Source organism: Labrus mixtus, chromosome 5 (assembly GCF_963584025.1).
Source record: "Labrus mixtus chromosome 5, fLabMix1.1, whole genome shotgun sequence".
Lineage (NCBI taxonomy): Eukaryota > Metazoa > Chordata > Actinopteri > Labriformes > Labridae > Labrus > Labrus mixtus.
Window position 1 is genome coordinate 31,778,635 of NC_083616.1, and position 15,420 is coordinate 31,794,054.

The following is a 15,420-nucleotide window of genomic DNA, read 5'->3' on the forward strand; positions in this document are numbered from 1 at the left end:
TGCTATACTCAAGCACGATTGGCCCCCCGCAGCGCCATTTCCACGCTGGCCGGCACGGGCCGCGGTCACACTGGCCAGGACTAGCACGATTACCTCTTGTACATAACGTCGTAATACAACACATGCACGCTTTTTGTTATTACGACGCGTGCTCAGTTTACAGACAGAGAGAGAGAAAAAGAGACGCGCAGTCGAGTCCGCGTCTGCACATCGGAGAACAACACAGAGAGCATGACAGCTATTTTACTGACTTTGCGGCTATTTTTAAGCCATTTTAATCAGACACAGCAATAAATAAATAAAAAAATAAAATAGACGCGTGGCCGAGTCCGCGCCCAGACATCGGAGAACAACACAGAGAACATGACAGCTACTTTGTGACTTATATTGTGTCATGTTAGTCAGATACAGCCATGTTACTCTGGATTTCTCCATAATGAAGGCTGTCAGCGTTGTGTACCTGCGTGCTTGTGCTCGTGCATGAAGTGTACCGTATCAAAGCACACCTCTCCAAAGTGTGCCAAAGCCAAGGAAGTGTACCGTGCCTGAGCACGATACGGAGCAGTCACACTTGCCAAACGAACTGGACTTTAACGAACTGGACGTTAGCGTTGAAGCGTGCTGGGCACGGTGCGGATGGCCAGTGTGAAAGTGCCCTTAGAAACTGTAGGTACCACGAGCAGGCCTGCTAACTGAAGGCTCTACCTCCCATAGTACATTTAGAGTCCGAGCAGCAACTACTATTAGGATACGGAACAGATCCAGATCAAGGACTTGTCCATAACAACTTCAGGAACCTCAACCTGGAACTCACTTCTGGGACAAAGTCTTCAGACTGACACCACTTCAGATGGGAATAAGTGCTGCTTGCACCATCACAGTAGTTTTTATATTGTGAGTAAGTCCAGTATATGGATCCTACAAGGTTTGTAAAAAACACTCAAGAGCTTTGAAGATCTTTGTCTGCAGTCTTCATGATACATCTGCTCACCAGTGTCCAGCCAAGATCACTGGACCAAATGTTCAGTATACCACCATGACATCATCCCTGATGTAGTAAATGTGCCTCAGCTAGACTCAGGTACCATTCACTAAAACAAGGATCAAGTATTAAACTATGTAGTCCAGGAGAAAGTGTAGTCAGATATCAGTACAATGGTCAGCTGGATCAGCAGGATGTATGGACCAGGTAGGTTAGTGAACTTGACCTAAAGCTTTCAATGCCCAACATCTCACCAGCAGAACCTCATGAGGTTCAGGATCTGGGCTGTGGACGAAGTCAGGACATCCAACATCCACCTCGTGGACCATAATCCTCTAATCACAGTTTTTAAACCGTGGCTCCCATCCTTGATGGTGCATGCTTTAAAATGGACGTGCAGAAGCAGACTCTCAGTGAATTAAATCTGATATTGTGGACAGTATATCTGTTTGTTTTGGTCATCATTGGGAGTGAGGAAGGAGAGGACTTTCATTCTACCTGAGGGAAAAACAAAAATGTTCATTCATTAAAAATGCTTTAATTGGGGTGCTGGTGGCCTAGTGGTTAGTGTGCGTGTCCCATGCAGGGAGACTGTAGCCCTCCAAGCGGGTGGCTCGGGTTCAAATCCGACCTGTGGCTCCTTTCCTGCATGTCATTCCCTATTCTCTCTCTCCTTTATTTCCGACTCTATCTACTGTCCTGTCTCTAAATAACGGAACAAAGAGCCCAAAAATAAATCTTTCCTCAGATTTGTCTCTTTTTAAGGTTTGGCCTATTATTTTGGCAGGTTTATTTTGCTTGAGACAATTTGACTTTGTCTAAGAATATTTAGCTTCTTTCTAGTAGGGCTGGTTTTGTCAAGTCATGAAGTCCATCTCACTGTCGAATGGTTCTGTGTCAGGCAGGTTAAGTTCTGACAGGGTCGGGGAAATAGGGTGCAGGGAAGGACCCAAATGCAAAAATAAATGGACTCACAGCTGCAATAAAATTATTATTTTCCACATTTTACAGCCTTCAGGAAGGTCAGGGTTCAAATACAAACACTTCAAAACAAAAAACACAAGATAGAACCAAAGCACACAATGATCATGAAGTGGTAAGAAAACTAAATGAAGCTGATGAGGAAAGTGAAGACAGGTCAGTAGAGTAGAGGGGAAGGTCTGGGCTATTGAAACCTAGAAGAGAAGGAGGTGAATTCTGAGGACCTCTGGTGGAGAAGTAGGAGAAACAGGAGAAAAGTACGAGTCCTGGGAGAGGTGAACATGGACTGAAGACTGAGAGTGATGTAAATGGCTGAGGATGAAAGAGTGAGCCTACAGAAAAGCAGAACAGAGCGGTTTGTCAATTTCAGATCTCACCTTCCATCAGCCGGATGTCCATCTTTAAAGAAGATTGGAAGACGTTTAGACCGATCACTCTTCATGGACACACAGCTGGGTCCAGGAGAGTCTGGTCTCTGTTCCTGCATCCTGATTTAAAAAAACAAACATTATCAGTTACTGTGAGCAGCAGATGATACAGTGATGATGATGATGATGATGAAGGTGGAGTGATGTGAGTGCTGAGCTGTGACATGGAGAAGAGTCATGGGCCCTTTCCAAATAGCCACAGTTCAGTAAACTCTCGTGGTCATTCAGTTTGCATATTTTGGGTCCACCTCAGTATACTGAACATTTCAGTATGGATACTAACTTCCTGGTTTCATGCAGTATGGATCGGATGCATGCTTTCAGGAAATGAATTGTATTTTACCACCCACAATGCAGTGCGAAATTAAACGTAAATCGTCACCTCACGTTCGCCTCCAAATCAAAACAAACGAGCGTGGATTCATTTAATACATTTTTAATCTAGAGTTAAAGTCCCGACTGAAGTCACTACTTTAAATTAACAACAGAAAATAAAACAAATGTCTGCATTATTATAAAACCTTTCCCCCTCTATTTAAATAATGATTTCACTATTTAAATGTGTCTTTATTGGTTTATTTTATATTCTGTATATTACTGTCTTTCATTTGTTCTTTTCTTTATGTAGGCTACTGTATGTTATTTAGTTATTTAATCTGTCTTTTACTTGTGATATTGTTTTGTTTACCTGACTGTATGCGCATTACTCTTCTTGAATGAAGCTAAACAAAAAAATATATGGTATGCGGCCGGTTCGGGTAACGTAAATGACGTCACTTCCATACTGAATGAATCAAGTTGGAACAAATATCTGCCTGCAGATAGTAGGTACTAAACAGTATACAGCACGGATAGTAGGTACTGTCTACTGACAGATTGAAGAGGTACTTGGCAATTCGGATACGGCCATGGACAGTTAGAGATCCTCACCTCAGAGCTTCATGTTCTTCACACAGAGAGGTTTTAGAGGGAGGGACTCCCTCCTCTGTGTCCTCACACTGATCCATAGCAGAGCGCCCCCTGCTGGGAGAGCTGCACTCTGTCACTACAACAACACTGATAGAGTTCAGCTGCTGAAGTCACATCCAGTCAAAGATCTTCAGCTGTTGAGGAAACAAAGAGATGAAGCTGCTGATTCACCTTCATCATCATCATCATCATCACCTCACTGTCACTCTACACACATCCCATCTACCTGGTTCACCTTTGTTGGGCCACGCAGGCTTAGGACAGTCAAACCATGGACTTGGGCCTTTAAGATCACCAAGAGGCCCAAAAGGACTCTTTATCCCAGAATTCCCTGCGGTATTTCACACCTACGTGTGACGTAAAGGGGGGACCGGAACCTGAGGGAGACCCCACAGGAAGGCGGCCAGGTGATAAAACTCTGAGACTCCCCTTGTTCTCTCTCTTACCACGCGCCGACTTAAAGTGCTCGGAGATACAAGCTCACCTCCTGTTTCCTGCAACAATCTTCCTTTGTTTTAGCGCGCAGGTAATCCGCGGCCGGCAGTGTTCCAAATTCCGATCTCGGATTGTCCAGTGAACGCATCTCAGTTTCTCGGAGAGCGTTAGACTATAACAGTTAATCAGAACGATAACGGTCTTATTCCGTCCTGCAACGAAAGGACATCAACGGACATCTTTCCCCTCGACGGAGAACCAACGAAGCCGCTCTTGCCGTAAGGGACCCTCGCCGCCATCAGATGCCTCTACACCAGGACGGACAGAAGATCTGTTTTATCGCCGGACTCCTTTTTCCTTCACCAATCGCAGGCAAAGCGATTCACAAGTGAGGCTTAATTAGGTCTGGGCAGAATTAGCTTGCTAGCTAGAGAGTGTTTTTAACAATTGTTTGCTTTGTGCAGAAACTGTAATTTTTATCTTTGTTGGACCGCTGCGTCCTGAGTTTTACCGACTTAAAACTCTTGTTGTTGTTTCGGACCGATGCGTCCTGTATGTGTTTAGCGTAACAGCGTTATAACCGGGTATTATTCTTCCGATCAGAAAGGCCAGTGTAAGCCGTATTAACTTGAATTCGGCCATTGGTTTGTTTCTGTGAATGAAGGGAATTACTCCGAGTTGTGACGCGGGAGTTAGACTGTGATCCGGCCTCTTCAGGCACGCATTTCTCTCCACCTCTACGCTCCTCTCCCATTTTCTCCCCTCTTTCTAACACACACATATTCTCTGGTAGACGTATATCGGGAGACTAACTCCACCACCGCGCCATTACGCACATAGGCCATACACGCACACACACAAAGAGAGCTATACACTCAAGGCTATCCAGACGCCTCAGAGACACATATCGTGTAGGGCCGAACTCGGTCTCTTTCAGACATTAAGGCCACATTAGGTCTTTGTTAGGTGTGCGCCATCGGAAAGGCGACCACGCGGGACGGAGTAACCTCCCCCCCTCTCTCTCTCTTTCACACACACGCACACGCACGCGTCCACCCAGGCCTTTGTTAGGTGCGCCATCGTGAGCGACCACGTGGGACGAAGTTATCTCCCCCTTTTCTTCTTCCCCCCCCCCCCTCTCTCTCTCTCTCTCTCACACACACACACACACATTCACACCCCTTCCACAAGCCTTGCTTGGTAATGTTTGTTTGCTTAGATTAGTTTATGATAGTTATTTGTTGGATTAAGTTAATTGATTTTGGATTGATGTTGCTTTGATTAAATAAATTCTGTTATAATTTAAGAGAGCAGTTGTTTGTGATTACTGGTTGTATTTGCATTGTGATATAAGCTGGGTGCGAAGGCTTTGTGTACGGATTTCACGCCTTCAATTTATTAAATATAGTTGTTAATTATTAATAATATTAGTAATTAAATAACTAATCTGAGACTGATTTGAGTGATATTTTGGTTATATTTCCCTGAGTACAGGGTGGTGCCCCAAAACGAGATTAAACATAGTTTAATGATATTTTATTTATATTATTAATAATTAGAAATAATTATTAAAGAATATAACCAAAGTTGACTTGATACAACCCCAACACCTTCAAAAAGGGAAAGCGGCACCAGCAAAACCATGGTTATCCTATGGTCCAGCACGATTGCTGGGCGCTCTTCTTTGCTGCATTTTTCTAACAGTTTTTTGGGTACGCATAAAAGTTTAAACATTTTCAACTTTTTTGATCAAGAAGCAGAGTCGCAGCGATCGTCAATGTCACTTAAAGTAGCCAATCAAATCAAGTAGGTTTGACCTCCGCTTTTTATGACATTTTCCCCTCCTCCTCTTGGAGCAAACATATTTCATTTGTTCGCCCGTATGCACACACAGCTCTGCTCCACAGGCGCTCCCAACTGTTCTTTCCTCAGCTGCGTTCAGGTGTTTTTTTGAGGCGAGTTGCGTCTCTGTGTGATCGGGTCCTAAGGGGGCCCCATCTGACAGCACTCACTCTCATCGCTCTGCTAAGAGTCACATGATTTATTCCTGTGAAAAGTTTATCAACTAAAGTCACTGAAGGAAAAGGAACATGAATTATCCGTCTGAGAGTGAAAACAGAGGAGCAGTGGTGGAGCAGATAGTGAAGATGAAATTTAACAGTAAATGACCGAATGCTGCGAGTCTAGTCTTAACTATCGGGGAGAGATGTTCTTTATGTTGGAAATAATACTTCTGTGAACTCTGAAGATAAATGTTTATACAGAGCACTTTTTTGTAGGTGTCAGATTATTGATCACATATTGGTGATGAATGGTTGGAGGACTCCCCTGTGAAGGGGCCCAACAGACTGAAGAATCCCCATTGGTTAGATCAATCTGACCCAGCTATCTGACTGGAAGGAGACATTCAATAAGAGCTGATCATAGAGAATAACTACAGCAGACAGAGTTTGTCTTTATAAATCTATCTACTAGAATCACACACTCTGATTTCACTGCAGTAATTCTACTTATAGATCTGCATAATAAGGTCTGTGCTGATCTCTGCTGTGGGTGCAGAGGAGTGTTTGTTTTTCTTGGCAACCGTCCAGTTTCAGAGAAGTTGTGGAACCAGTTGAGCTGATGGAGTGATTATTTTTAGTCCTAACTGATGAGGACAGACTCCACTCCCTCGATCTGCTGTGTAAAACTGTACTGTTAGCATGTTAGCATGGTTAGCATAGCCTGCATGCTAACTGAGAGTCATTGTGTTTCCTACACTTCTACGATAGTCAGAGCAGCTAATGAACATGGTGGCTAACTGTTAGCTTACAGCTCTTTTGACACTTAAATTAAACAGAGAGTCTTAAAAACAGTGAAAAGTGTCTCTTACCTTCAACAAAGAGAACAGATCTGCGTCAGAACGAGACAGAGTCAGAGTCCTACTGAGACCAGGAAATACTACACCTGGTTCATCAACATACCAACAGGTGATCAAAGGACACACCCTCCATTTCTCCCTGAAGGAAGTTTGAGTTTATTATTTTAAGATTCATGAGAAGAAATAAAAGTGTGTGTGTGATCAGAAGCAGCAGAGATCGTCTTCATGTTGAAACCTCAGCTGTCAATCAAGAGAAGAACTTTCAGACTGTTATTAAATAAAAAAAAGAACTTGAGTTATTATTGACCATCGTTCTTTTTAAATGATCTTCAGTGATTGATAAACTTCTGTGTTTAACATGTTTTATTTCATTGTCTAAAAACTGTCGACAGTTTCACAGTGAATGATCATTTACATCGTTAGTCAATCAATGGGACGCTCTTTGAAATGAATGAAAATCAAAATGTACCTGGTTCATCAGAATTTACAAACTAACTATCAAGTGTCAGTCACAGCCAATCGAAATCTGTTCGTGTTCACACCTGACGCAGGTATGACTGCACTAAAAAAGGGACTACTACAGGTGATGTACAGTACCTGTGTGTCACTGCTGAAGCTTCCCCTGCTGACAAACTACAATAACTAACTTCCTGTTTCCAACACCTGCATACTAGGGATGTAAAGATTAATTGTGAGGCAGTTCAAAATCGATTCAAAGGTGTCAAGGTTCACTTTAATACTCTGAAAAACTGAATCGCAGTACTTTTTTTAAACAGTAGAGGGCGCCATCTATTCATGCTTCTCTTGTTTGACTTCCTACGTCACTCGCGTGAGCCTCAGCACCTGAAGAGCAGAGGTGGTTGGTTGTAACCTGGTTGTAACAAGCAGTCTTTATCATGGCAGCTGCGGTGCAAGATGTTGAAATTCGGACCACACCACTGTGTTATAAATCAGAGGTGTGGAAACATTTTGGCTTCCTCAAGAGACAAAATGAAAGAGGTGAGAAGATAAGAGAAAAGACAAAAACTGTGTGCAAATATTACAAGAAGACAGGGAACTACACAAATAGCCCAACAAACATGATGCAGCATTTAATCCACAACACAATGAGAAGCTCTAATCAACTCCTCTTGTTAAAAACACATTAACAGGCAGACCCACACTGACAAGCTGGTTTGCAGCCCCTCTTGCCCAAACGATTGCAAGAGCAAGAGAGATTACGAGGTGCATTGGTGTTTTCATGGCAAAAGATTCCGTAGTTGAGAATGATGGCTTTTGGTCAACACACTTTAGCCTAAATACCGCATCCCATCACCCCCGCATTTCAGTCAGTCTGTAATGCTGGCCAGGGCCGGCCCGTGGCATAGGCAGTATAGGCAAATGCTAGAGGCGCCAGCCTCCATAGGGGGCTCCGCTGGCGACCCAAATGAGAGCTGCAGAAAAGTTGAAGATAAGAAGGAAAAATGTGTTTAAATATTATTTATCTAATATAATTTTCATGCTATTATTTAGTAATGATACAAAAAAAGCCATGAAAACACAACTATCACATATTTAAAAAGGCTCTATTTTCTTGCCTCCTGCTTGGCCCGGCGCATCACAACACAGCTGCTCGTTACCTGCTCGTTAACTGCTTGTTACCTGCTCGTTAACTGCTCATTACCTGCTCGTTGTGGGGGAGGAGGGCAGGTGACTTATTAGAAGTTAGTGACACTGGCGATACCGGTTAACATGAAGTCTATAAACATCCATAATGTAAAAAACAACAACAACAAAGCCTTCGGGGAGCCCAGGGACGAAAAAGAAGAAGAGGAGAAAAAATGTGAAAAAGACACAGAGGTAACGTGCTGCACGGATCAGTTATTTATCTGTTGTAGTTAAGCTAGCTCGTTATTTCAATTCAATTCAATTCAAAAAACTTTATTTGTCCCCGGGGGACACAGAGCAGTAAATTAACAACAGTGCAAGTAGACAAAACATTTTAACCTAAATATAAAGTGTCAATTTAAATACAACTTAAAGCTTAAACTTAACTTAAAAATACAAAAATAAAAGAGTAGATATAAGTGGACAGTGATCAGACTAACAGATGTAAATAGATGTAACCATAACTATGTGCAGTCAACAAGAAATAAATATATATATACAGAGCTATGTGCAAGTAGGCAAATACTAAATGATAAGTTAATAAGGTGCATGGTGAATAATGGAACAACAGAACTAATATAAACAATATAACTGTAACGGTAAAACTGAGATAAATAAAGTGACCGTAGTGCAATGATGGATAAGAAACAACAGGAATAAAGTAACCAGAACTGCATGAATACTGAAATAGAAAGGATAGAATAAAGTGATGTAGTGCATGAGACCAGATAAAGCAGAGGCAGTTAAGGTGCATGGCAAATATAAAGGAAGTAAAAAAGCAAAGTTCACAGCTGAGAGTCTGCATTGGGTGAGAGGTGTTGGTTGGTGGATCATCATTGATGGATGATAGTAACGTCAATGATTCCTAGCTCGAGTTAACATCAGTTATTTCCACTGTACTTTTATAAGGTATAGATTAAGCATGTTAAGAAAATAAGCAGTTTAAGAAAATACACTTCTTCTTTTGTATAGTAGGCTACGTTGTTTGGGACACAAAAGCTCTTGCCTTTAGAGTATTGATGTCTAAGAGCATGAAGATATGTGTGCATGCTGTAGGTCTGGTTGCAAGGAAAACTATTGAGTTGAGTTTTCTGTACTACTCAGAAGAGAAAATAATATTTAAATAAAACACTTTATAATAAAATGCGGATTGTTTCACAAATGTTCATCTTCTCTCTCCAGATGCAATCAGAAACATTTAAAACCATCCCCTGCCGTCCCTGGGCCACCTGTGACCACTTCTGCTCCCTAAACTGTTTGGTATTGTTTGTTCTGTAACACTAGTTATTTGTTTTTATTTTTTAAATAAAGACATTCTGCGCCCCCTACCTAACCTAACCCTACCCTATTCGCTTCTTTTCACCATTGATATCAACAGCTTGTACACGAATATTGATATTTGAGAAGGCATACAAGCCGTAAAAAACATATTTCAAAAACATCCAGATAAAAAGAGACCAGAAAATACAATTGCTGGAAATCAATTTGACTCGAAATGACTTTGAGTTTAATGGTGAGTTCTTTCTTGAAATCAAAGGCACGGCGATGGTCAAAATGTTTGCTCCAGCTTACGCAAATATTTTCATGGCGGAATGGGAGACGTCTGCCCTGGCCTCGTATCACAAAAAACCTCTAAACTATTGTAGGTATTTGGATGACATATTGGGGGTCTGGCCTCACACTAAGGAGGATTTTGATAACTTATTAACCACTCTGAACAATCACAATGCGTCCATTTCATTGAAGTCTACCACCAGCTACACCTCGGTAGACTTTCTTGACACTACCACATACAAAGGTAAAATTTCCAGAAAACAAACAAATTGGACATTAAAGTATTTTTCAAGGAGACAGATAGTCATGCTCTACTCCACAAAACTAGCCACCATCCTAAACACACCTATGCTGGGCTGGTAAAGTCTCAACTGCTGAGATTTCACAGAATATGTGGCGACAAAGAGGACTTTGTTACTACTTTCTCTCCAGCAATGATTAAATTGGTCAGAGTTATTAAAAATAATTTTCAAAACGTCATCGGAGAAACTGAGATTTTACGAGACCACAGGATCATTGCAGCGTTCAGAAAAAACAGGAACCTGAAAGATTACCTGGTCAAAGCAAGAGTCCAACCCATGTTGACCCCTAAATCCAGAGGTCATGTGGAAATTTTTAAGCACCAAACTTGGTTGCGCAGCAGATACAATAAGAATGTTTCTTAAAATGGAATATATGGGAAGCCCACACTCCAAAAACTGTGTATACCTGATCAGTTGTAAACAATGCGGATTACAATACGTGGGTGAGACTGGTAACACTATTTTAACCATATTCACCCAACACAGGTACAACATCACAAGGAGGAAGGAAGTTCACCTCCCATTGGTGAAACATTTTGTGCTCCATGGACGGCAATCCTTACAAGCCACGGTACTGGAAGCTAACTCCAAACGGACTGTAGCACAGAGACGGAGAGCTGAGAGACTTTGGATCTCCAAGCTCGACACGATGCATCCCAAGGGCCTGAATGAGACCTGTCCCCCTGCTTCGTTGGGGGACAGTGATGGCCAGTACATTAAATCCTGCCACCGGCTCCCAGTGATGGGATTCACAACTTTTAAGTTCCTAACCCTATGCAACATTTTATTATTAAAACGAATACAGCTGTGAGACCACATGGTTGAAAGGACAGTGGAGTTGGCTTTGTCAGATTGTCATCCATCTCCATCCTGACAATTAAGAGGAGAGTGCCTTACTGCTTTGCTAGTTAGAATAGACAAACACCATCACTTACTAAGTTTGAAGTCATTTGTGGGATTAACGTTAGCTAGATTTGGAAATTACAGAGAAACACTGCAGGCAGACACACACGCAGTGAGTGAATTCTTTGCCAGCTAACATTAGCTTGAAATACAGATCTTAACAGTTGCTAAATGGGACAAAAAACAAAACATTTTCTTGTAATGTGGTTAACTAAGTGGGCTATAATGAACTTGACTTGCTTGCCTGGTGGTACTAGAATGGTAAGGTTAGCTAACAAAAACAGTCACTTTTTCTTTGTTTCAGCTTCAACTGACTATTGATGAAATATTGAATTAGAAATGATGATTATCTGGGCCTACTAGGCAATATGGCCACAGTATAAATAGTATAATATACAGTATTTGAAAATGTATAAAAGGAAACTTTAGTGAGACTGTCAGAATGGACCTTTTTTTTAGTTTTTTTGTTTCCTTTCTGTATAACTATCACAACTTATTTATGAATTTATTTCCCTCTTACCATCAAATTTAATCTTTTTTTGTTACTAGTATTATTATTATTATTGTCTTTAGCCACCATTTTATTATGACCTATTTATTGATTTATTTCCTCTCCCCCCCTTATATTCATATCATATTCATCATCATAAATTCTCATCACAGCCACTCTCATTTCTTTATGCATTTATTTTTATTTTATTTATTTATTTTCTCTTTCCCCAATCCAGATGATTGTCTGTTTTTCTTTGGTTGCCTTGTTTTATTCATTATTTATGTATTTTCTGTTTCTCTTATATTATAATTACTACTGCTATCACCCCGTGCCAACAAACCTTTGCTGTTTTTTTTTTTATTATTATTATTATCATAATTACTACTGTACACTCCTGTAACAATTGCTTCCAATATTGATATTATCTCTATTATTTACCATTATTTTTCTCTCTCTCTTGCTTTATATATATATATATAAATATTTTATTATTATTATTAGTTAGTTATTTATTTATTTTGTACTATCATTATTATTATTATAATTTTTTTCTTTTTCTGGTATTAGTGGTATGTTGAGGGGGATGAAGAAAGCAAGATAATGAGAATTAAAATGATACACGAGCAAATCATAGTCAAACAATCCGGACAAATTACATTATTATTACTACAACATGATCTGCACTATTTATACTACTGTCATCAATACATAACCCAACAACACACTACACTGGAATACAATTGATATGGTCCATTACCCACTTTTTTTTGTTCTTTTTTATTTTATCATTCCTCAGTTATTCTAGTTTTCTTCTTTCCCTTTGTTTTGAATATTCTTTCTAGCCCCTCCTGGTGCCTCCATCCTCTCAGTGGTCCAGTTGTGTATCTTTAAACACTAAGGTTAAAAAAGGATAGACTTCAGGACAACGATAATAATAACAAATACAAAAATATACAAATACATAAAAAAAAAAAAAAACAATTGCAATGATAAAAATACTGTGCCTTAAAGAACTTAATCAGATGATACCTCCGAGCACCAACACAAACAGATCCCCTCCCATTAGGTCTGGGGGTTGTTCAAGCTTGGCGGGAGGGTAGCAGTAGGCGACCCTATCAGCTGGCCCCCTCCGCAGGGTCTGGGGGCAACTGAGACAGGGGCACCCCTGCATCACACAATGACTGAAGTAAAAAATAAAATAAAAAGATAATATATATAGAAAGAAAGAGGGGGAGGAAAGTTGAAAGAAGAAAAAGGAGGAGAAGGAAAAAGAAGAAAAGAAAAATGGAATGAAGGACAAAAATAGGAATAGGGGTATAGAGGGGGGGAAAAATACAAGCATATACTCGAATTACACACACACACACACACACACACACACACACACACACACACAAGCAGGGCCCTTCAACACCCTCAACATACAAGATTGCAAAACGTTATTATTACTCCCTGCTTGCCTGTTTTGTCTCTGTCTATGCTGTGCATTGTATCGTCGTGTCTCATCTGTCTCCTACATACTTTTGCTCTTGTCATGTCCCTCACCCGTCTTGTATTGTTCTGCATCACCTAATAAAAAAAATTAAAAAAGAATGGACCTGAAGCATGTTTTTTGTTTTTTTCTATTTTAACACATAAAGCTTCTGCCATACATCCTGAATTCATGTACTTAAAGTAATTCCAGGACTTATTTTTATTCATACTAGTTCTACTTCATACTTTTACTTGTATATGGAGAATATTTAGAAAGGATTGTTCACATGTTAATGTTCACTGTTCAGCTGGAGCTGCTTTTGTTCTAATGTTGTTTTTTCCCTTTACAGAATCCTTGTGCTGCCACAGTTCCTTCAGTCTGGAAGGAGAAATTTTAAAGGCACTGTTTATTTATTATTTTAAAACATGGTGTTTTATAACCTGACATGCAAGGAATCATTTATCAAATCACTAGGTTTAGAAAATAAATATATTGTGTTCATTTTGGTAGAAGGAAATTAATCTATAGCTAGGTGTAGTATTTACAATTCACAGTAAAAATCTGCAAATATACCTCTTGTAAAGAAGTGTAAATAAACAGTATTAAACAGTTAATCCTTTCAACAGTATTTTCCTGTTAACATTTAAAGCAACAGCAATATACCGTTAATTTTACAGTAACTTCCTGGCAACCCTACTGCCAGTTGTCTACCGTTTTTTAACAGGGGGAATTTCTAAGAGTGTAACTGGATCCAAAAGAAGACATGAGAAACATGGGATGCCTGTTTTAAGATCACATGTACTTTCTCTCATGAAGCAATAAAGAGAGCAGTCAACACAGTAACACTGAAGACAGCATTTAAACAAACCTAACCACACACAATTTAGTTCACCATCAACGATAACGCTGACCGCACCGGAGCACCTCTTCTTTGAGAGGAACCCAGTAACTATATCATATCATGTAAAATAACAAAGTGTAACCTGCAAAGTAGGTTTCCTTTAACTGAGACACGGGAACTATCGATCCATCTGAGTTCCGTATTTACTTTAAATGACTGTGCTTTTTTAAATGTAAGTTTCATTTTCATAGACAGGAACTCCAGTCTAATTTAGGGAATGGTGGAGAGGCCTGAAGTCCCCCAGATAATTACTTACCAGAAAAGGATGTGGTCATGAGTGTAAATAAAGAAGTACAGCTCTGCTTGAGTTTGATTATTTTCTGTTCCTGATTTAGTTCTCAGTCTAAATCTGTTCCCTCTGTGGGACAACATTTCCACATATCTGCTTTGGTACTTTAGTGAACTGATTGGTGCCATCAGGCTTCATTGATATGTATAGCTGATTATCATCTGCATAACAATGAAAATTTATGGAGTGTTTTCTCATAATATTACCCAGAGGAAGCATATAAAATGTAAAGAGAATCGGTCCAGGCACTGAACCTTGTGGCACTCCATGGCTAACTTTGGTGTGCATAGAGGACTTATCATTAACATGTACAAACTGAGATCAATCTGATAAATAGGATTTAAACTTATTGCACAAGCTTTTCAGTTTCTGCAGTCAGCATTCAATGTTGTCCAGTCTGAGGGAAATAATGTTGGTCTTAAACAAAGCTCATGTTGTTTTCACATCTTACGCATCACTGTGACCTGTACACTAAATCTGATTGGCCATCCTTGAAGGTGTGCAGGTATACGTGGTGATGTTTTTAAACTGTCTGCTCCTCGTGATTTATTTTTTGGGCTTTTTGTGCCTTTTATGGAGAGACAGGTCAGTGGTAGAGCCGGAAACCAGGGAGAGAGAGAGCGGGGAATAAAATGCGGGAAAAGGAGCCACAGGTGGGACGCGAACCTGGGCTGCCCGCCTGGAGGACCACAGCCTCCACACATGGGGCGCGCGCACCCACCACTATGCCACCAGTGCCCCGACTTTGTTGTTTTTATCTCTGCTTTGTAAGGTGACCTTGAGAGTTTTGAAAGGCACCTTTAAATAAAATGTATTATTATTATTAAAATGGCAGATCTCATTTAGCTTGAAGCCTATTGGCTCGATCTTAAAAAGAAAAAAAAACGCGAGACCATTTGCCAGAGCATGAAGTGTTTCTAAATTGTAATCTGTCTTCACGTCTCTGCACATTATCTGTGAACCGATTTGCATATTGTAATCATAGAATGCCGTCCAGCAATCTCTAAGGATTGGAGTTCTTCCCTCTCTTCCAGAGTTTAGGAATTTGATTCCTAGCCACTTTGTTTCCAATTGTTTTAATGGATCAAAGTGGTTTTGTTATGTTTTTGCTTGTTTAACTGTGCCTCTGTGTTCTTTCGAGAATAAATAAAGGTTCGCATTGTTGTTTTCTCTTAGCTTATAGTTTGTAAACTGTTTTTTAA

At 40.2% G+C, this 15,420-nt stretch overlaps 1 protein-coding gene across 4 annotated transcripts in view; it reads right to left on the reverse strand.

Moving 5' to 3' along the window:
• LOC132974898 (NACHT, LRR and PYD domains-containing protein 3-like) overlaps positions 1-3,494 on the reverse strand; it is a 184,150-nt gene extending 180,656 nt beyond the window's left edge. For all 4 annotated transcript variants that reach the window (XM_061039217.1, XM_061039218.1, XM_061039221.1 and 1 more), the window contains exons 1-2: positions 3,322-3,494; positions 2,341-2,451 (exon numbers count right to left, since the gene is read on the reverse strand). In XM_061039217.1, coding sequence (XP_060895200.1) covers positions 2,341-2,451; positions 3,322-3,398 — 188 coding nt within the window. In that variant the 5' untranslated portion in view covers positions 3,399-3,494. The remainder of the gene's footprint in view (positions 1-2,340; positions 2,452-3,321) is intronic.
• Between the last annotated feature and the right edge of the window lie 11,926 nt (positions 3,495-15,420).